Consider the following 21,593-nt stretch of genomic DNA (forward strand, 5'->3'; position numbering starts at 1 on the left):
ATGTTAGTCCTGTGTGCACAGGAATCCAGGGAAGGTTGGTGGAGGAGCAAGAAACTGGGGTCACTCCTTCATCTTCTATCCTGCTAGACAAGTTCTTCTCTGCCCTCCAAGAGAGAAGAGCAAAGAGAGTCATGCCCCCACCCAGCTGCAGCTGTCTCGGGGTTACCCACCCGTTCTTCCCCTCCCAGCAGCAGCAAGTCTGCGTCCTGAGACCCAGTCAGGGCTCATTCTCCACCTGCAGCCTTCCATAACTCTAAGTCAGTGATCAGGCTAAAGCCTGGTGCCTTGGGCTGAATGTCCCCCCGAACTTAACCCCCACCGTAACTGTCGAGGGTGGGAAATTCGATTGTGTAGGTGAAAGGTGGGGCCTCGAGGAGGTGATTAGGTTGTACTAGGCCTCATGGCTAGCGTAACATCAGCACAGCCAGGATAAGCAACTGCCCTCCTTTCTCCCCCTCCCCTTTCCCTTTTCTGCTCCATGAACTGAGCAGTGAAATTCTTCTCCTGGGAAGGGGTAAACATGACCATTATCATCAAAGGAATGTTTCGTGGGCTCCAGTAGCTAGTTTAGGGCTGGAGCACTTTGCACTGATATAGTAATGATACTAATTAGAAGCCCATGCCCTAAAAATTTTTTTTAAAAAAGCCTATGCCCTAACCAACCAGGTGTTAGCAGACTACAAGGGCTGTGTCACCTTGCATGCCACTGATTTTGAAATGGCTCATTACTCTGCCAGAACCCTCAAAGGCTTATAAACCCCTGCTTTCCTTTGTCTGGGAGAACTGATCTGGCTCAGTCTCCCCTTCACGTTAGTAGAATAAAGCTTTTGGCTGAAATAGCGCCTGGCTCAGGACCATCTCCATCTCACTGAACCTAACACGTTGTAGGACCATGCCCTAGTGAATGGGTTAAAAATGGTGGTCAGGGGTGTGGTTCTGAAGGCTTTGAAAGGAAAGTGCACCAGGAGCTCTCTCTGCTCTCTCTGCTCCACCATTTTCTCAAGGTGACACTCTGCCATCACCGTTGCTACCAAGACCTTCACCAGCTGTGTTCCCTGGACTTTGGACTTCCCACCCTCAGAAACTGTAAGCAATAAATTTTTTTTTCTTTATAAATCACCCAGTTTCAACTAATTTGTTATAAGCAACAGAAATAGACCAATACACCTGGTTTTGCTTTCTCTTTCAGGAATCTTCCGTGTTCCCAATATGGTGAGGGCAAAGTTGTCTTTTCTCCTTCCACTTCTGGTATACCAGGGCCCAACGCATGCTCTTTCTCCCGTTCCACCCCCTCGCCCCTCTGCCCCACCCTGCTAATTGTATCTCTGATCTGGTGAGAACGGTCCTGAGTTCCTCTTTCCTCTCCAGAGTGCAGGCTACTTGCTTTGGGGAGAAGGTCGGCAGGTCCCTCTTCTGTTTTATGAGCTGTAAGTTCTGAGGAAACTCTGCAGGGGAAAGGACTATGTAACTCATGTGTGTAAGTGTAAGTGTGTATGTGTGTGTGTTGGTAGATGGCAGTGAAGTGGCACGTTTCTTCCCACTAGTAGAGTCCTACCTACTCGGCTGTGTCATGGAAGAGGGAGAGGAAGCACACACAGCAGGTTCCGAATCCCTTCCTACTGCGCTGCATGCTCGGCAGGGCCCAGTGCTGCCAGTGCCTCGCTATCCCAATTCTGCCCCATCGCCAGATTCTCTAAGGGAGCAGTTATAGCTGAGGGTCTCTGCAAACAACTGCCTGCTTCCACCCACACCCATCCCTACAGACTCACACCACAGGAGAGCCAGGGAGGACGCCAGGAGAGTCTACCAAGTCCCACTGGCCTCGAGCAAAGGTTTGTGTGTCAGACACAACATTCACCACCCCCTTCTTCCTCCCTAAAGGAAACCTGGTTCTAAGCCATGACCCACCCTCCTATGCATGATGCAGGGGCAGATCCTCATCCTACAGAGCCTGAGGAAGACATGGCGATATTCTCTGGCCAGTGATGGTTTAGGACTAAGCGTGTGGCCCAGGGCTGGGCAAGGAGACATGAGGAGAAGCCCAAGTTTTCTCCCCTCCTAAGAGAGAGACCCAGGAAGACACAGTCCGCTCCCTGGACACTGGTGTCTCTGGACTTCTGGAACTCCTGTAGCCACAACAACAGGGATAAAGCGGAGGAGGACCAAACAAAGAGCATTTTGGAGAAACAGAGCCAGCAGCATGATGATGATGTCTGGAGCTCACCCTGCTCTTGGCTTCAGCTCATGGGAGAGAACATTTCCTTGTGGTTGAAGGCAGTTTGAATCATGGTTTCTGTTACAAGCAGCTGAAAACATCCAACTGCACAGCAACTATGCCAGCATCGCTCTCCCTCTCTGTGATCACCATGCTGAAAGGTCATCCCTGCTAGGCTGGGGATTCCACCCCTCCTCCAACTTCTACCAACCACCACCCTAGAAATGGCCCCTGGAAAAATCTGATCTGATCTAGGAGGATGGGGCGGGCTGTTGGACCACCTTCTATGGCGAGGGGTGGGGAGATGGGACCACCTTCACTTTCCAACCTATAATTCAATAACCTACAGTGATTGAATGGGGCCAGGATGCCTTGATCCACCGCCCCCTGCTACCCTTATTAGGAAGATTTTTTAAATCAATTAGCACATTCTGCCCCCAGCACACAACATTTGGAACAAAGTATTCTTAGAGGCCAAGAAAAATCTAGGCCACTCAGTTTTTGAGGCTCCAGCCATATTAAAATAAAGAAGCAATTCCAATTCAAGATTACAGAAATTGGAGTATAATTTATATGTTTACATTTTGCAAATAAATGTTTCACATATTCTCCTCTTCCCTTGGTGCACGCAACATGCTTTGGAGGAGGATCTGGTTATGGGAAATGAGTTTCAAGTTGTGGTTTGGACATCTTCCTTTTCTAATTGTTTCAGAAATCTTCTGAGACAATAAGTATGCTGTCATTTGGAGATAATTAAAAGTACAATTTAAAACCCTGTGTCAGAGCACAAGAATGACCTATGTCAGACTCCATGAGAATCTCTGCCAGGATAACAGAAGCATCAACTTTCCTTGTCAGCCTCTGACACCCAGGCCCCAGGCCCCACCGAGCCCAACTCTTGCATTTTGAGCTTCTAGTTATAAGATGCGTACGTAGAGTATTAAAGGTGGCAAAGGCCATGTTGACAATGAGGAAAAATGTAAAACTTCCAGTGACCTCTGCCAGCAATGCCCTGGGCCCCCAGGCTCTTGGGATCCTGGTCCTGGGCGGTGGAGGAGCGTAACAAGGGGTTGATGGCTCTCGGCTGCACAGGGGCTTTGTTTCATAGAAAACCGGAGACTCAGGCTTATTTCCCTCATTTTCCCCTCTGAAAGTAAATACTTCAGCAAAGGAAAGCTAGAAAGATCTCATGAATTACTTAGAGAGTTTGACTCCTTTTCTGAAGTAGTATAGCATTAGTGGTTATGAACCCTGCCCATCACTTATATGGTGGTGTGAGCTTGGACAAATTACTTTACCTCTGTGCTTCAGTTTTCTCAGCTCTAAAATGAAATAGTAATTGGGTTGTTATGAGAATTAAATGTGTTGTTAGATGTTATGTGCTTAGAACAGTATCTCGCATAATAAATACTATATATAATTATTATGATGATCATATATTATACCAGTTATAATGAAATTTTATATAATAGTATCATACATTATTATTATCGTGTACCCAGGGAGTAAGGAAATTGTGTTGGGTGGTATGGTAGGCAGAGTAATGCCCCCACCCCACAAGATGTCCACATCCTAATTCCCAGAATCCATGGATATGTTAGGTTACGTGGCAAAGGGAAATTAAGGTCTCTAATCAGGCGACTTTGAGATGGGGAGATTACCCTGGAGTATTTGGGTCGACCCAATCTAACCAAGGATCCTCATAAGAGGGAGGCTGCAGAGTCACAGAAGATGTGATGATGGTGTAAAAGAAGAAAGCACCTCCATAAATCAGTAGAAAAATGGATCAATAAATAACAATTCTGGTTCCCCAACTCTTCTGACTAAAGGAATAACGGTTGCTTTAAAACGGTGTAGGTAAATAACTTCCAGATTTTTCAATAGTGAGAAGGAAGCATGGTGTCCTGTTAAGTCCTCTGGCTTGAAAGTGAGGGTTGTTGATGCCCTTGAAAGCTACAGGGTCACGGTTCCCTTCCTCAAGAACTCAGCTCCTTGTAGAGGCAGTGAACACCTTCATTTTGCACGTCAACTTTGATCTATCTTCAGGGGCTGCCTGAAGGGCTGAGCAGAGAAGCTCAGCTGGAGAGACGATACTGCAGTGATTGGAGTTTTCTCCCATTTCATGGAGAGAGGAGCATGACACCAAGCGGACAAGGTCAGGCCACAGCCTGATCAGACACTGAATGTGCACATGCCTACAGGTGTCACCAGTGCCTGTGCTCATGATGGCCCTGAAGAACTTTATTTTTTCCACGGCTCAGATTTTAGCATGTTTGCTTTCATTTTATTTTCAAATATCCAAGTGAAAAAAAAAGGCTTCACTGACCTGAATAGTGTATCTGAGACTCTCTCAGTTCTTGCCTATACACAAAACAAATGGCTTTCCCTGTGGGAAGGAAATCCGAATTCAATGACAGGAGCTCATTTAAGAATTTTCCATTTCTCCAGGTTCTCCACCTGGACAACCTTCATTCCAGGGAAAACTAATACGTGTTTTGGAGAGCTAGTGTTTCTAGTTGATGCACTATGAACTGAATTCAGCTCTCAGATGTGGTTTTTAAATTGAATTTGTTTTCAACCTATAGAAACTAATTATTCTGTTAAAATATGGATCACCCAAGTCTCTTCAAAAAAGTAGAGATCTGGTCCAACTTTATCCACATTGGTCAAATAAGCACTGCCATTACATTTTCGTGGGGTTCCCAGGAGCCATCTATGGCTTTCATATCTCTTAAAGCCACAAAGAACAAGAGAACTCAGAAGTCTCCCTGAGGGGCAGGGCTAGGCAGGGGTTCTAAATTTCACAGGATCAGTTGGCTGTCACAAAGTGTGGGGAAGGTTGTCACTGCCCTTTCCAGGGTAGAGGCCAGGGGTGCTGCTACACATCCCATAATGCACGGGACAGTCCCCCATAACAAGGAATTATCCAGTCCAAAACATCAATAATGCTGAGGTTGAGAACCAATCCCTGCTGAAAAGAGTGATTGTATTAAGAAAAATAAAAAAGAATCTTCGGCAGAGGCCCTGCTAACAGGTGGACTGGGGCTTTGCTTCATTTTCTCTCCTCAAGTTAGCTCGAAGTGAACAACACTTATCACTCAGACTACTGCAGGAAGCAGGGAATGGATGACTGTGGTTAGTGACAAAAACAATAATAAATGGCTTTGCCTGTCTTGTTTCTTTTTCAGAGCCAGGGAGGGAATAAAATGACCAGTAATTATCATTTAAACTGCTGCTTTACCCTGTATCAATCAGAGTTATTCATTCTGGTTCCTCACAGACCCTTGGGCTAAAACCACACTAAATCAGGGTCACAGCCAGAGTGAATGTATAAGGCCAGCCTTTTTACTCTAAGTGTTAATGACCTGGGCTGAACATCAATGGCAAGATTTCATGAAAAAGCCATCTGAGATCCTAATCTAGGAATAAACGGTTCTATATGGAGCCTATTACTTTGTTTTTAATATTCTGTATTCAATGGGACCACAGCTGTAAACAGCTCTTCACTCCCATTTCTCCACGAAGTTCATTTGTACTGTATCAGCACTGCAGCCTTTTTGCATATGTTCAGGACAAGCTGATATGAGCAGGCCTGGAATGAATAATGTTTAGTAAAATCAATAAACCCTATTATTAGTCACTAAGGGGACTGATTTTATGTCTATAAAAGTAAAACAATTAGAACCGTATTAATGGCAGATTCATCATAGTAATATAATGGAGCCAAGTATGCTTGTCTTTTGGGAATCTTTAATTTACCATTTGGTACTGACTATATACTCAGCCAGAGAAATGGCACACATAATATAAACAAGCTCTGGCCTTTGGCAGTGAATGTTGTCATCAGCAAAGACAACACTGCTAAGAGTAAAGGAAAGAAACAAAACTTCACTTACTGATAAATGTAAACCAGTCATGAATAATGTTCCAGTAAAAGCCTAGAGGGAAAAACTATTCAAATTGCAACGTGCTTTTGGTCATAAAACTCTTTGCATTTATCAGCATTCCTATTTATTACAGTAACAGAGTTAAGCATGGTCTAATGCACCTATTTATGATCTTATCTATTTAACCACCTAACTGGAAGTGATTAAAAGCCTGGTATGTAATAAATATACATCTAATCATTTTGCAGCTGAAAAGTAAGATTGGCTTCCATATGTATGACTTAAAAAACAGGTATTACTAAAAGCAAGGAAATCATCAGGAATCCACAGTATCACCTACCTACCAAAAGGAACATGATAACAGCTGGGGAAGATGTGAGGTGACCTTAGTTCTGCTTCTGTGTTTCAATAATTAAGAAGTTGGTCAAGAACTGGACCAGCATGAAAGCAACCAATAGTCACACTGAAAACAATATTCTGAACAGAGGAAACATACTTGTTTATCTGGTATAAGACAAATTACATCAAATCTTCAAGGATAATCAAGATGTGGTGTTTAAGAACTGAAAAACAATTGATAGCCTAAAAAATAATGAAAAAACGTGAAATACTCTTATGTGTAGGAATAAACACTGAAAACAATGTTTTTAAAAGTGACAACATAGATGAAATTAAAAAACAAACAAACAAACTGAAAATTAGGTGAAAAATATCTTCCTATCAAAATATATTAAGAACATGGACTAGACTTGCAAAGGCCAAGCAGCAAGGTGTTCTTTCAAAGCAGAAGAAACATTTCTTTTTGATTGCAAAAATCTATTGATTTGTGAAGCAAAGGCCTCTAAGTAAAACTAACCAAATCATACCAAGACAAATTCTGTCAACTTAAAGAACCTTTTAGTAAACCAAGAGGTAGAACTGTCATTAGCAATTATAGTAAAATCATAAAACATTACAGCTGGAATGAATCACTGAAATCAACCAGTGCAAACACATGAAGCACACTCCCACTTCAGGGCTTCTGCACTCGCTTTTCCATCTCACTGCAATGCTTTTCCCCCATTTGTGTGCATAGAGCCCCTTCCTCAATTCTTCCGTAGACCTTCCCTGACTACTTTACCGTTAGAAACTCCCACACATATTCTCTATGTTCCCTCCCAAGCTTTGCTTTTCTTTATAGCATTTAACGACCATCTAACATACTCTGTATATTATTTTTATATCTTATTATACGTTTATTTCACCCAAAAGAAAATGCAAGCTTTGTGAGGAGAGGAATTTTTGTCTGCTTTGTTCGTTGCTATATCTCAGCACCCTGCATTTCTTAAATGGAAGGGATGGAGGAAGCAGTTTTTATATCTTATTATACGTTTATTTCACCCAAAAGAAAATGCAAGCTTTGTGAGGAGAGGAATTTTTGTCTACTTTGTTCGTTGCTATATCTCAGCACCCTGCATTTCTTAAATGGAAGGGATGGAGGAAGCAGTTAAAATTTGGCATAAAAGATTCTAGTACATCAACTTAATGACAGCTAACTGACTGACTTTTTACATGTTTTATATACTGCCCACATGTCACAAGATTTACATCTTTGGAATAGCATTCCATACACCACAGAAACCTGCATCTACCAATTTGTACTGATATTACACTCCATGTACGGAAGTAAATACCCTGGTAAATATGTATACATTCACTGAATTAAACACACTATTTTGTTGTTATACCTATATATCATATAAGAAAAGTTAATATCTATATATGCAGTATCTTATGCATTGGGCATTCATAATATTAAGGAACAGTTCTGAAAATAAGAATCGGTATCAGCCAGCTAAAAATAACATGAGACAGACAAGAAGCCATTATAAAAAAAAACCTTTTTAATTCTGATTGCCAAATTATTTAAGGCAGGTATAAAAAAGGAAAGCATTCAATATACATTTTACATAAAATAAACTAGATTACAGCATAAAACAAGTAACCAGGCAATGGCGTTAAAGTCTCTCTCTTCTAAAACTGGATAATTGTAAACATTAAAAAAAAAAAAAAAAAAAAAACTGCAGGACTATTCAAGTAATAGAACAATCACAGATGTCTCTGGTACGCAGGCTATCGGGTTATTTGCCATTCAAGATTATCAAAAAATGACACCTCATTATTCACAGATTCTCATTATTTCCCCACTTTAATCTTTACATTATATACAACACAGTTTTTGTGGTACTGGCAACCCCATGCCTTCCAAAAGTAGTTTTTCCACAATACACGAGTACAAACAGTGACTACAGGAACATTTTACACTGATGCGTCTTTAACAGGAGCCACCAAATAGACATCTAAATTGTACCAAAGTGTCATCATTACAGTTAGCCTTTCTGAAGGGCTTATGGGAAATATATGAAGGATATGCAAGGTTCAGGCACACTGATACATAACATTATTTATTTACAATTTTAAAGGAAAAGGAAAAGCAAAAGAAAGTAAGCAGCCTTTAGTGGCTAACACTTTTCAACATGACAAATACATTTTTTATTTTCTTTGCTGAGTGGTTTGCGACTTGGCAGCAGACCCTGTGTGTGCGAGCCTGGTTACTGATACAAAAAGTAAAGAATATATATATATATGTATATATACAGATATGTATACGTATATATATATAAAACAGAAGTTTAATTACAGCAACATTTGTTACTCTGTGATAAAATCTGTAATTTACAAAAATGAAATGACTGGTTTTTGCCTGCCATTAAGGCATTTCAAATTAACACCATGGAACTGATGTCTGTATAAAGCGCTTCCCCATGTGATCCAGTCACATGACAATGTACATTTCCAATCTTGTTATTCTCTGCAAAAGAAAAGCAAACTTTAACATAAGGTTCTATCAACATTTGGTACTGAAAACCTAAAAACCGTAAGACTGAGAGGATTATTTTAATTCTATTCAATTTGTGGAATTCAATTCCAGAGAAAGGGAATAACACAGGTAATGATATATATTGTGAAAAATATTAATTTTATAATACTAATAATTTTATCCCTTTAAATTATTTTCCCTCATTAAAATCAGTTGAGGAATAATTAAAAATACCAAAGAACAAACATGAACTAGCATTATGAAAATAAACTTCTCCATTTGCAACTTTATTTTCAAACATAATAAAACAAAGGGAGTTACAGTGAATTATTTTAACAAAGCTGTGAGGATAACCTAAGAAAATTTCAACTGTCTAAAAAACTAGCTAGTTACTAATGATAGACAATGATATAAAACCCAAAGAGCTAATAAGCCTGTATTTGCTTCTTCCCAAGCATTAGGAAGTCTCTATCTAAAAACTAATTCAAAATGTACAGGATATTTACCTTCTTTGTGCAGGAAACATTCCTGATGCAGATGCCTGGGCAGCCACCTGCTGAGAGGCAACGAGGGCAGCAGAGGTCAAGCCTAATGGGGGAAAAATGTAGGGTTTCTGTGACATTTAAGAAGATAAAAGTAGACAGGCCCAGTAGTGAAGGGCTGCAGACCCTGTAGCAACAATGTGTCTTTCCTTTCCTAAACACACACACAAAATATTTCACGCAGCAAGGACAGAGTACAAACTGCTTGGTCTATCTGATATCTATCCCTTTATCAAATACTCTGCAGTTTTCTTAATAGCTATTCAAAGGGGATATAGCATTCCATCTCTCTGGCTCTGTATGGTGCTAAATGGTTTGCATGCATTCCTGAGTAGGAAGCTCAGGAGAAATAATAGGTACCAGGTAAGAAGAGGAATCAAAAGTCACAATGAATTATAGAAGCGACATGCTATTAGCTTAGAATACAATACTTTCATAATAACTTTTATCACTTTAACATTTTTCCCCAGCGATTGAACACAATGCATCCCATAAGATACATGGAATCAGAGAATCAAACTTAGAAATGGTCTTAACTTTTACCCTGCAAGACAAAGGTAGACGTCAGAAACTGTAATAGCTCCAAATGGCATGAAATTCTCTAATAGAGAATTCTTTTCTATAAAGAACAGTCCTGGGAAAAAACAGAGTAAACAAGTGCAAACTGAGGGAAAATTACTCTCTCCTTCTATATCCTTTATTTGGATATATTTTCTTCTCCCAGAGGTAACTTAAGACATTATAATAACAATAATAATAACAGTATCTTGAAAGTGACAAGATTTTGTGCTCATGTGTATACTTTATATATAGATAGATGTAATGTGTTAGAAATAAAACCCCTTTCTCTTCTAAGTCCTTCTCACACTCAATACAAGTGGCTTAGGAATTAGAGATACTCTCTTTTAACACCACTAATTGACACCAAGTAACAAGAGTTGAATAAATAAAAGTGACCCCTTCACATTTGTATATCACTCCCCCCTTTTGGAAATACCTTCAAACATATCATCTTTATAGTCACACAGCAGAAGAGGCAACTTGGCAAGTGCTATGGACTGAACAGTGTCTCCTCAGAATACATTGAAGCTTATTTGTATATCACTCCCCCCTTTTGGAAACACCTTCAAACATATCATCTTTATAGTCACACAGTAGAAGAGGCAACTTGGCAAGTGCTATGGACTGAACAGTGTCTCCTCAGAATACATTGAAGCTCTAACCCTCAGTGTGATTGTACATGGAGATAGGGTCTACAAAGAGGTAAGTACACGAGGTCATAAGGGTGGGGCTTTATGGTAGGATTAGTGTCCTCATGAGAAAAAACACGAGAGCTGCCCTTGCTCCCCAGAGCATGCACAAGGAAGAAGTCATGTGAGTATACAGCAAGATGGCAGCTGCCTATAAGCCAGGAGGACAGGCCTCACCAGAGAATGACTGTGCTCCACCCTCATCTCAAACTCCCAGCCTCCAGAACTATGAGAAAATTAATTTCTGTTGTTTAAAGCCATGCAACCTGTGGTATTTTGTTACGGCAGCCCCAGTGGACTAAGACAGCAAGATCCTAGCAAGTGGATCTGTTGGTAAAGATGGTGCCACCCACCCCTCAGGTGACAGAGATGGGACAAATAATACACGCTCAACTAATACACCACGAATTGAAGGCTCCCTCATGTCAATTCCATGGCTTTTAAAAATGTTTCTCTTTCTCAACCCTCATCTTTAGTAAAAGAGTCGCAGCAGTGAAGGGCCGTGAAGAGCCCCTGAATTGAGTTATTAAAAAGTGTTAAACCTGATCATGTTCATCCTATTACTTCCATGGGAAAAGAGCAACTTAAAAGGCCTGCAGAAATCAGCACAAGTAATTTCACCAAAGCCTTCCGTCATCCCTCCCTCTTTACTTCAATTTCCCTGAAGTAGATATCTGATCTTCTGATTGTTATATTCAGTGCCCCAGACACTGGCCGCCACCGTCGGTCTGTGAGATAACAGTAAGCTGCAGATAGCATCAACTACTGACAATTATTAAGTGGTAGCCACCTCATGTCTCAAAAGAATACAAAGATGTGGGATAGCCTTAGCTGTGTCACTAGAAAACACTGGGAAATAAGTGTTAAGACCCCTCCCCAGAGCTAATGTTAACTCAAAGCTCAATACAGGGCATTTTTATTTTAAGATGAGAAAGGCAGCCTTAGCAGCTGTTTTCCAAAGCAGAATGAACACAGACGTAATAACAACAGAGCGGCTGACCTTGAAAAGGATCGTATTGACCAGGGATCAGTGGGTAACCCATGCCCACGTGGGTGTGGTGATGCGTGTGCAGGTGCCGCTGGCCGAAAGGGGAGTGGCGGTCCCTTTCCCTCTCCGCCTCCCGTTCCCGCTCAGCTGTAGCCTTGTCCACAGGCTGCAACAGAAAAGAGAGATTTTCCCCGCTTAATCCTCTGAAAGCAAGTAGAGACATTAAACCACCTTTGTTCATTCGGCAATATTATGTTAATGATTAAAAAGTAGATATATAGATACTTACCATTCTTTATTAACAGAAGATAATTTCAAAAGATATGCTTTAGTTTCAACTGAAATTAAGCCAACACTAAAGAACTGCTCCACCCAAAGTAAACCAAGTGGCATTGATGTTTTCCTCAAATGACTGAACTAAGAGAACTGCTCTCTGTATTCATCTGTAATTGCAAGTTTAGAATCTACCTGGTATCTTCCCCCAAACAACTTTTACATATGCATCAAGGAAAAGAAATAATTTGGGGGATTTCTTTAAGGTCAAGTTTGTTAATTACACTTTTTATTTTATTTATATTTTGTGGGGAGAACCTATTTCATAATTTTAAACATATCTGTATTCATTTTCTTCCACTGGAAATATACATCCCAACGTTATATGCTAATATAAAGTACAGGAAATCCTTGTCCTATGCCCACAACCCAAATCTCTCAATTTTTGAACACTCATAAAGAAGCTCCATTTCTCCCAATTCACAGCTTGGTTAAAGATTGTGTGTTACCTTTTAGAACTTAACCATCATTTCACTAAAATTCTTCTTCTTGCTTGAAAATAATCTTTGTACAGAGGAAGGACTCACAGAAAAAGATTCATAAATCACCTTTTCTCATTTCTCTCTATAGTCTCCAGCAGACTCATTCACATCACAGATATCATATTTTAAGATATTTAAAACTTTTTTCTAGACAAGAACCATCATAACCTTTTTTTTAGTCTTTCTTTGCAACTATCTCTAGGACTAGCAGTTGCCTTTTGTGGGGAGGGGAAGCCATCTTTTGTAAAGACACATATATTACTTCAGTCGAGTTACAGGGATAGAACAATGAATCAAGGTCAAAAACTAGCAGAAGCAGCCCTTACTCCATAGTCAAGTAAAGCATGCTTGCACAGGAGTCTCACATGTCATGACGTGCCACCGACCTTCAGCTTTGCTCGTGGTGAGCCCCCAACCATGAGAACACCAAGGGTCAATAAAAGGAGAAGAAAATTCAGATCACTACAGAAGTTGAGCTAATAACAAAGTAATACAGCTTTATATATGGGCCAACACTGAAGACTTACTGCCTAGATGAGGCTACTTGCTCCCATTAATTACTGCCATGTGATTTTGGACCAGATTTTCTACTGTCTTAAGAGGAAGGGGGCAGCTGAATTTGCATATGTAATCTCTGATTTTTAAAAGCTGTCCCAAAAGAAAACCTTTTTTAAAAGCTCAATTTGCCCAACAGGTCAACAGTTTGTGGCTCTGAAATACTTAGTTACAAGGATGCTCTGTTACCTAATTTCTGAATGTTTTATATCAAAAATATTTTGCACCAAAAGTTAGTTCCTATGAATTTAATTCCACCTAAGAAGCATCCGCCTGACTGAGCAAGGTATACTCGATTTTGCGACAGAAAAGCTTGCTACCACCTTACATGCTTTAACAATAATTTTCCCTCATGTGTGAAAGCATCTTACTTTTGAACACTCCATTCTTTATGTTTTAGGATAAAACAGCATCCTTCAATCACAGCTGGGTTCCCAAACCATTTATATTTCAAGACCGTTCTCTAGCTCCTTCCCCTCTTTCTCCCCAAACATAGTACTTTTAAATGACAACAAAGGAGGCTTACAGCAGGGGACTTGCTGCGGTACTGGTTGGCATGCTGCTGGAGCAAATCCAGTGCTTTAGATTCAGTGGTTGTTTTCGTGTTGATGCTAGGGCTGGTATTGACTTTCTCTGCCTCTTCTCTCGCTGACATCTTCCCATAAACGGGATAATGAAATCCTGGAGAGAGATAGGCCCCTGCAGATAAACAGCAAATGCCACATCAAGTTACCGGCTACATCTTAAAAAAAATCATTTGGGTTACATGAATTTGGGATGAGTTGAAGATCTTAAAATACGGGGTTACATTAAGAATGGGCTACATCATCATTAAACTGGATCTAGGTTCTCCGATTTTCTTTTACCCACTTAATTCATCCTGATGAACAGAGGTTATAAACAGAATTGAGCTTACAGCCATTTCTTCCATTTATGTGTCCGCTTAAGTGAAAGGAATAGTAACTATAATGATTATGACAGTAAGTGCTTAGAATATTTTCACAGGCAATAAAGTATCTGTCAGTCTAACAGCTATAGCAGACCATCGAAGACTATGGAAACGATAGCTGAGGACTCTCCACATTTCATTTTTTAAAAAATCTTATATTAAATCAGTTTCATCTTTGATACTTTAAGCAACATAAAAACAAGCAAAACAAATGTTATTCTTGAAGCTTCTAATTTATCTTATATTTTTAATATCTGCACATAGCCTCTTCCCTCCAATATCATGAGAACCCACAACACGTACCAGGGTAACTGTGCATTAGGACAGGAGAAACAGCCCGGTATGCAGGGTGGCTGGGGTCGTACATCTGTGGGTAAGGATAAGCATGCAAGTACTGGATGTACGACTGATGCTGACTCATGGGCGAGGACACAGCCACTCTTGTTCCCCGAGAGTCCTTCCAATTCACAGGAGTCTTGCGATCATCATTTTTCAGCTTGTTCTCTTCCATTGATTGAGAATCAGGACGTTTGGCCTCTTTGGGCTCCTCCTTAATACTCGTTAATGATACAGGAAGGCTTGACACACCACCCTCTTTATTAGGAGTTTTTCGTGGACTATCTTCTTTTAATTTCTTCTCTCTATCAAGTTCTTCCGACTTTTGCTGGTCCAGATATTTGGGCTGGTATACGTAATGATGCCATGTCCTTGAATCTGGATCCTGATTTAAAAAAAAAAAAAAATGAAACAGATTTGTTTTAAAGTTTCAATTTTTAAGAAAACTCATTAGTCATCATGACAGCACTATTACTATACTAAATTAACATGTACTTATGTCCTAGGCACTGTGCTAGTAGATTTACTTCCTTCTCTCACATAGTAACAGCATCTGAGGTAGGTGTTAACTACTGATCCCTTATACAAAAGACAAAACCAAAGCTTGTAAAGTTTAAGCAACATCAAGGCCACACTGCTGCCCAGTTGTGGAGCTGGGCTTCAAACTCAGGTCTGCTAGAATCAGAGCTGGTTCCTTAATGTCATTTTTTAAACATTAATTAACATCCACAGACATATTTAAGCCAACTCTCATTTTCCTTTTAATATTTTGCATAGGTAAAAAGAATTTTTAAAACTCCAACTCAAGCTAATGATAGTAAATTTAAGTAATTACTATAGCTATTAACATCACTTAAGAGGAAAAACTCCTAGTTTCCTAACATATTTTCTTCACCTACTGCAGCTGAGGCTTAATATATTGGCTCATTTCTCATTATGTGCTAACATCTTAATCAAAACAAAATTTCAAATTAATAGCACACGTTATGGCTTCTCTGTTAGAAAACAGAGCCATCCATAACCCCCCAAAACTGTACAATTCTAATGCAGCCCTGTGAAGCAACAGCCTGATTTAGGCCACTGGGAGCAGAGGAACTGAGAATCCCAAATGGCCTTTGGGACCTGCATCCCATTCATGTTATAAACCCAGGGTATTCAGGTCCTGAGTGAACATTCAAAGTTGGGGCTAAGTTCTAACTCTGGGCAGAAATGTGCGTGGAGAAAGGACTCTCGCTCTGATTCACCAGGGACCAAGCATGGGGGAGTGAGGCTGGGGAATGAGCGGTGCTGAGAAATACCAGAATTACTGCTCAGGGGGCTGCAGTGACTCAGCATGTCTGAACCGTGACAGAAGGTGCTAGCATATGTGTGGTTTCATGGTGACGAATTTTCAGGTGTTCTCAGGCTGGCTAACCATGAGGCTCTGGGATGACTGCTGAGAGCCATCACCCAAACCTCCTCACACCCCTCAAAATTGCTCAGCAATGAACTCTGCTTTGGGGCACGTAACACAGAGTGTAAATCAGAAATCTAGGCATCTCAGACCATATGTGAAAGACATTTGGGCACCACATTTTATTAAAAAGAACAGGAAATGTGAATTTAGGGTGCCAGTCTTAATATTCCTAGGAGATGCTAATAGAAATTTGCAAATGTAAAAGAACAAATAATTTAGAGATCAGACTCAGAATCTCAGAGCTGGAAGGGAATCCAACAGCCCTGTAGTGGAATGCCCTCACTTTGGACTAGGTGAAGAAATTAAGGGACATCGTCAGAGTCACAGTGTTAGTTAATGGCATGGAACAAAAGTCTGCAATGTGCATAACCACAGTTCCTCTTACTATACAACATGATCAGAAAATAGTGAGTGATGTACATTTCAGAGCTATACAATAACTCCTGAGAATCTTTTAAGATATTTTTCAAGAGAAGAGGAGAAAACCCTAATGTTGGTTTCCTTCCTGTGTAAGATGTCTAACCAGATCAAGCCCAGACATGTACAAGTCTCAGACTGCTCTCTCTCTGTTGGGGCCACGCTCCACAATCTTACTTGTTTAAATCTGGAGGTTGGGTCTACACCTGTCTGCTTCATAGAGTCCATGACAGATTTCATTTCTACAGCCTCCTTAATAAGCTGGTGGTTTTCCATCTGCTTAGCTTTGAAGCTGTCGGCCTGAAGCTGCTGCTGGTGATTGGAGAGAAGCTGCGATTTACCTGTCTCCTCAGTTTTATTAGGCACTGACGGCCCTAGCTTAGAATGGTTTTTGTTAGGCTCCGGAGTAGAGGGAGCTTTTGAGATTGTGGCCGATGGCATATTTTTCTGTTTACTGTCCTCTTTGCCCAGCTCTTTCAAGGGAAGCTCATTTTTCCTTTCACAGTCTCCTCTCCCAGTCTGGGCCATTTTCTGCTCTGCCAGCCTCTGGTCCTCATAGTACTTCTCGTACTGCTGTCTGTAGGCAGGGCTCGTGGCCATCAGAGATTTCTGGTCCATATAGAGCCCATAGGCATACTGGCCGTAATAAAGTGACTGAGCCAGGGCAGGGTGTCTTTGTGTGATCACCGACTGGTGCTGAGGCTGCAGGGAAGCAGAATTATGGTCCATTTTCTTAGAATCTAACTGCTCTGCCTTGTCCTTCTTTTCTGCATCTTCTTCAGACTCCTTCTTGATCTTCATTCCCTGCGTGCTCCCGCTGCTGCCAGCTACAGGGGCACCAACCTGTCCAGGGTGCATGTAACTTGGAGAATAATAAGGATCATAGCCATGGTAGTAAGGAGAATGAGACTCTTTGAGTTGAGATGATTGTGCCATAGCTGACGAATGCCCTTTTACAACACCATCCTTACTGGAAATGATATCTGATGGGGAACTGGCCTTGGACCGCATACCCTCTGACCTGCTGTCGGAACCCCCGTCATCAGCAGCATCGGATATGTCCGAATAGGCTGGGCTGCTCGTCTTTGCTGCTGAACTCTCTGCCCCGTTCTGGGTCAATACATGCAGAGGTGCCATGGGCGCCTGCCCATTCACCAAAGTGCTGCATTCCATCCTCGAGGCACTCCCGATGGAAGGGCTGGGGGCATTGTCCGTGAAAGTGTAAACTTTATCAGCCTCGGCTTTGATGCTGGCCATGCGGCTCTCCTGAGACTCTGACAGTCCATTAGCCAGCGCTTCATTCTTGTTAAGATGGTCCTTTAAAAAGTGTCCAGCTAAATCTTTGCCAGCCCCCTTGGAGTCCTCTAGTTTCCCCAGCTTAGCATCCATTTTCGGGCTTCCTGTCTCTTTCCCCTCTTTGTCCTTTAGTTTTCGCTTCTCCTTTTTCTTTTTGTCTTTGAGTGACACCAGAGCCGGGTTCACGGTGATGGGCTCTCCCATAATTGTGGGCTTTGGTTGAATGGGTTTTAACGGAGGACTCTTTGGTGTCGCCTGAACAACAGTGGTTGTGAGGGAGGGCAGTCCCGGGATTGTCCCCGTGGTGGTGGTTGTAAAGGCTGCAGTAGGTATAGCAATTAGTTGCGGGGGAGTAGGGGCTGGGGCCGGGGCAATGGGCCGGGCACTTTTCAGTTTAGAGAGGTTTTTGTCCATTTTGCAATTGTTAGCTTTTTTGCCCTTTTCTTTTTCTCCTAAATTTTTCTTGTCAATTAATCCTTCTGCTTCCAGTTTAGGCATTTCGGCAACCAAACTGCCGTCTGCAGCTGAGCAACTGTCTAAAGTGGCCGTCATGTTGGAGATTACCGGAAGGTTGTTCAGTTCATTGTTAAGGCCTTTCTTTTTGCCAGAATTCTTCCCAGCTTTAGAACCGATAATCGGACCTGGGCCATTGCTCATCATCTCTCTCTTTCCTTTGGGGGTTCCAGGGGGGTTACCAGCGCCAGGGGATGCTGGTGCCTTCACCTGTTCATAAGCTGATATGCTTGTGCTTGGCTCGCTGCATTCTAGTGCCACGTTACTCAACGCTTCCTCGCAGTCCGAGATCTTGTCCTCGCTGTCAGGCTCGAACTCCAGCTTGTTTTCTGGGTCTAAGTGTGCATGAGCCTGGTGGTACCTCAGGCCATTAATGTGCTTGTACTTTTTGTTGCAGTTTGGGTGGGGACAATCAATTAACACTGGAGAAGAGCAGCCTTGGTCCAAAAAAGTAGTCTCTGGTTTCCCTTGAGGGGTGGTGGGAGTGCTTCTAGAATTTGTGCGGACACGCTTCCCAGGCTTATTGTCCTCAGAGCTGGAGTTGAGGTCCAGTTCCATCGGAGGCTTGTTTTTCCTTTTGTTGGTGGAGGAAGGGCTAGCTTTGATGTCCTCAGCGGCACAATTTGGAGGTGTCCTTCGTCCGCTGGCATTGAGGCTGCCCCGCCTCCCTTTCCCATTGGCTCCCCCTCTGTTCTTGTTCTGCAGCCCTCTGGACTCTGTGAAGCTGGCCTCAGAGCCTGGGGCAGCTGCAGCAGACCTCGCTCTCTTCCCTCTGCCCCGGCCCCCTCTCATCTCCAGGTCACTTGTCGGTGACTCACAAAACCTACGGAAGCAAGTAACACACATCAAAATGAACATCCCAAAAGAGCCAGGTGCAATCACAGGGTACACAATGCAGCAGGAGGAGGTAACACCCAGCAGCTGGAGGGCTGGGCCCAGCCAAGGAAAAGACACCCTATTCCTCCACTGACAATTTCCACACCTGCAAAACGACAGGCTGCCAAAGGCTTCTATTCTTTCTCAGAATACCAGAGAAAAAATGCTCAGGTAGCTAGCTTCCAATCCAGTTCAAATTCCCATTTTGAGAAAAGAAGAAAACAAAGGAGGGGGTGGGGGCAGGGAGTAAAGATCTCCTGATAGAAAAGAAATCCAGCATCTGCATTTTACTGTGCTCAATCCTGAATTGCTCATTTCTCTTTTGCCTGGTTTCAATTACAGGCAGACTTTTATGTATTATTAATCTCTCTCTATAGTTTCCTTGCAAAGAGAGGATGGGGGAAGGAGAGGAAGGAGAAGAGAAATAAAAGGCCTTGGGCGTACCTGGGAGGGGCCCAGTCGTGTTTGGTGCAGTCCAGTAGGGTCCCCACATAAGTTTTGTTCCTCCATGTGACATTGACCACTAGGACACCTGCGGGAGGGGCAGGGAATGAGAAAGAACCATGGTTAGCACTGACTATTCTATTTCTAGTTCATTTATTATTATTATTTTTATTTTATTTTATTTTTTTAACAGTAAAGTTCTATTCTCATTTGCTTTCAAAAGCTGTGGTTTGCATTCTTCCTCTTTTTGGTTTCAGTGACCTCAAGTTAAAACCCACAGGAAATTGTGTGTATGTGTGTGTGTGTGTATTCATGCGCATTCGCGTGCGGTACAAAAGGTTGAGACTGTGTGTGAGAACATAAGCAAGATACTGCTGACAGAAGGAAATGGTTTTTGCCATGTCCTGCTGTAAAACAGCAACACTCACCTCTTAATTTTTCTATTATTATACATAATTGCTTTCGTTTGGCAAGCAGCCAACATAAACTAAGCGCCAGTTACCAAGTCTTAAACTAGAAAGTGACTGAAAGGAATTGGTTTTGTTTCCAATTCAACAATGTAAAATAATTGTGATTTTTAGTAAGAAAAAAATTATGCAGGTGCATAAAAATAGGTATAGAAGGGAAAGTTGGGACTTAAGAATCCAGATAGCAGACTATCAGCTATGATTTCTCATTCCTAACCAACGCTCCCCTCTTTGACTGTGTGTGACAGTAATCAGCGTTCATGTGGTATCTGTTTCACTGTTTGGTCTTGTTTCATATTAAGGACTCCTAAAATAGCCCTCTTAAGAAAATAAATGTGCACAATATATTTGCTCTTGGGGTTATCTTTAGAATCAACTTTGGTAAGCATTTGCCACAGAGGATTAGAAAAGAAATCTCAAAACCAACACACTTGTTTCCTGCAAGCCATTCTGCTTCTCCCAACTGTTTTGCAGACAGACAATTTAATTTAGCACTGCATCTGTGAATTACTAAGCCAAAGTGCACTTAGTATAGCAAATGTCACAGAAAAACAAAATAGAACATCCTCTTTATTTCTCTAGAGGACAGGTGACATTTAAAAAAAATCACTCCTTTAAAGCATATTTTAAAAGGATCTAGATGGTGAGACATACATAAAATATTAAGGGTAAAGAAATAAAATATTTGTGAGCCTTTGTTTTCTTTTCTACACTTACCCCCCCACCCCCCTAGAGGACAGGTGACATTTAAAAAAAATCACTCCTTTAAAGCATATTTTAAAAGGATCTAGATGGTGAGACATACATAAAATATTAAGGGTAAAGAAATAAAATATTTGTGAGCCTTTGTTTTCTTTTCTACACTTACCCCCCCCACCCCCCTTTCTTGGCAACACCAGAGAGCACTACTCAAAGTCTTATTTCCAGCTGGTTTGCTCACTTGTGTAACCACTGCCATTTTGGATTTCACAGAAAACCCCATACTAAGCTCCTTTATGGTAAGGAAAACCTCACAAGGTAAGACTAATCTCCTTGGGAATCTTTTGACAGCAGGTAAAATATTTGAATAGTTGGGACCTAAGTAGTGGGAAAGGAAGGATTTCTTTCAAAAGTCTCAAAAGGAGATTTTAAAATTGCTTCCCATATGGTCGGTGTTGTTATTACTTAGGTGGCAGCCGAATGTACAATGAGTAGCAATAGCCTAGCAAGGGGAGAAAAACTAGGTGCAGCAAAGCAAGCCTTTCCTCATATCCTGGTTGATTCCGCTGTAATTCCCTCAGAATTTTTTTTTTTTTTTTTTTTTATCCGTTGAGTATAAAAGTTCATGCTGCAATGAGAATCAATGGTAATTAGGCATTTGGTCACAATTTGCACAAGAAAGAACAATTGGAGGAAAGGATTCTTTATGAGCACATCCCTTCAGGAAAGGGGAGGGGGTGGGAGAGGAGGCGACGGGGAAGACTGAGCTGGTTTTCTCATCATCTGCTCTCTGGGGCACTGTGTGTGGTGTCAAAGACCTCTGCAGCTGCTTAAAATTCTTTAGCATGTCAGCTATATTTACAGTGCAGGAATATATCTGTATTGCCAGAAGGTTACTGCATTTTAGCTTTAGAGGCAATAGGCCGAATCACTGCGTTCCAGAGTCCCCGATGTAGCGCAAATGTATAATTAAAATTGCTTGAAAGGAAACATGAAAGAAACAACAAACCCTCCGTTCTTGCAGTAAT

General features: G+C 41.6%; 1 protein-coding gene across 2 annotated transcripts in view; it reads right to left on the reverse strand.

Annotated features, from left to right (window-relative positions):
- Positions 1-7,965: 7,965 nt before the first annotated feature.
- Positions 7,966-21,593, reverse strand: part of ZNF608 (zinc finger protein 608) — a 101,366-nt gene continuing 87,738 nt past the window's right edge. Inside the window, exons 3-9 of one of the 2 annotated variants that reach the window (XM_008582442.1) lie at positions 19,400-19,487; positions 16,448-18,902; positions 14,365-14,782; positions 13,639-13,811; positions 11,755-11,908; positions 9,469-9,550; positions 7,966-8,953 (exon numbers count right to left, since the gene is read on the reverse strand). In XM_008582442.1, coding sequence (XP_008580664.1) covers positions 8,947-8,953; positions 9,469-9,550; positions 11,755-11,908; positions 13,639-13,811; positions 14,365-14,782; positions 16,448-18,871 — 3,258 coding nt within the window. In that variant the 5' untranslated portion in view covers positions 18,872-18,902; positions 19,400-19,487 and the 3' untranslated portion in view covers positions 7,966-8,946. Of the gene's footprint in view, positions 8,954-9,464; positions 9,551-11,754; positions 11,909-13,638; positions 13,812-14,364; positions 14,783-16,447; positions 18,903-19,399; positions 19,488-21,593 lie in introns of those variants that run through there. The other variant, XM_008582443.1, reaches the window with a different exon arrangement.

Source organism: Galeopterus variegatus, unplaced genomic scaffold (assembly GCF_000696425.1).
Source record: "Galeopterus variegatus unplaced genomic scaffold, G_variegatus-3.0.2 Scaffold2615, whole genome shotgun sequence".
Lineage (NCBI taxonomy): Eukaryota > Metazoa > Chordata > Mammalia > Dermoptera > Cynocephalidae > Galeopterus > Galeopterus variegatus.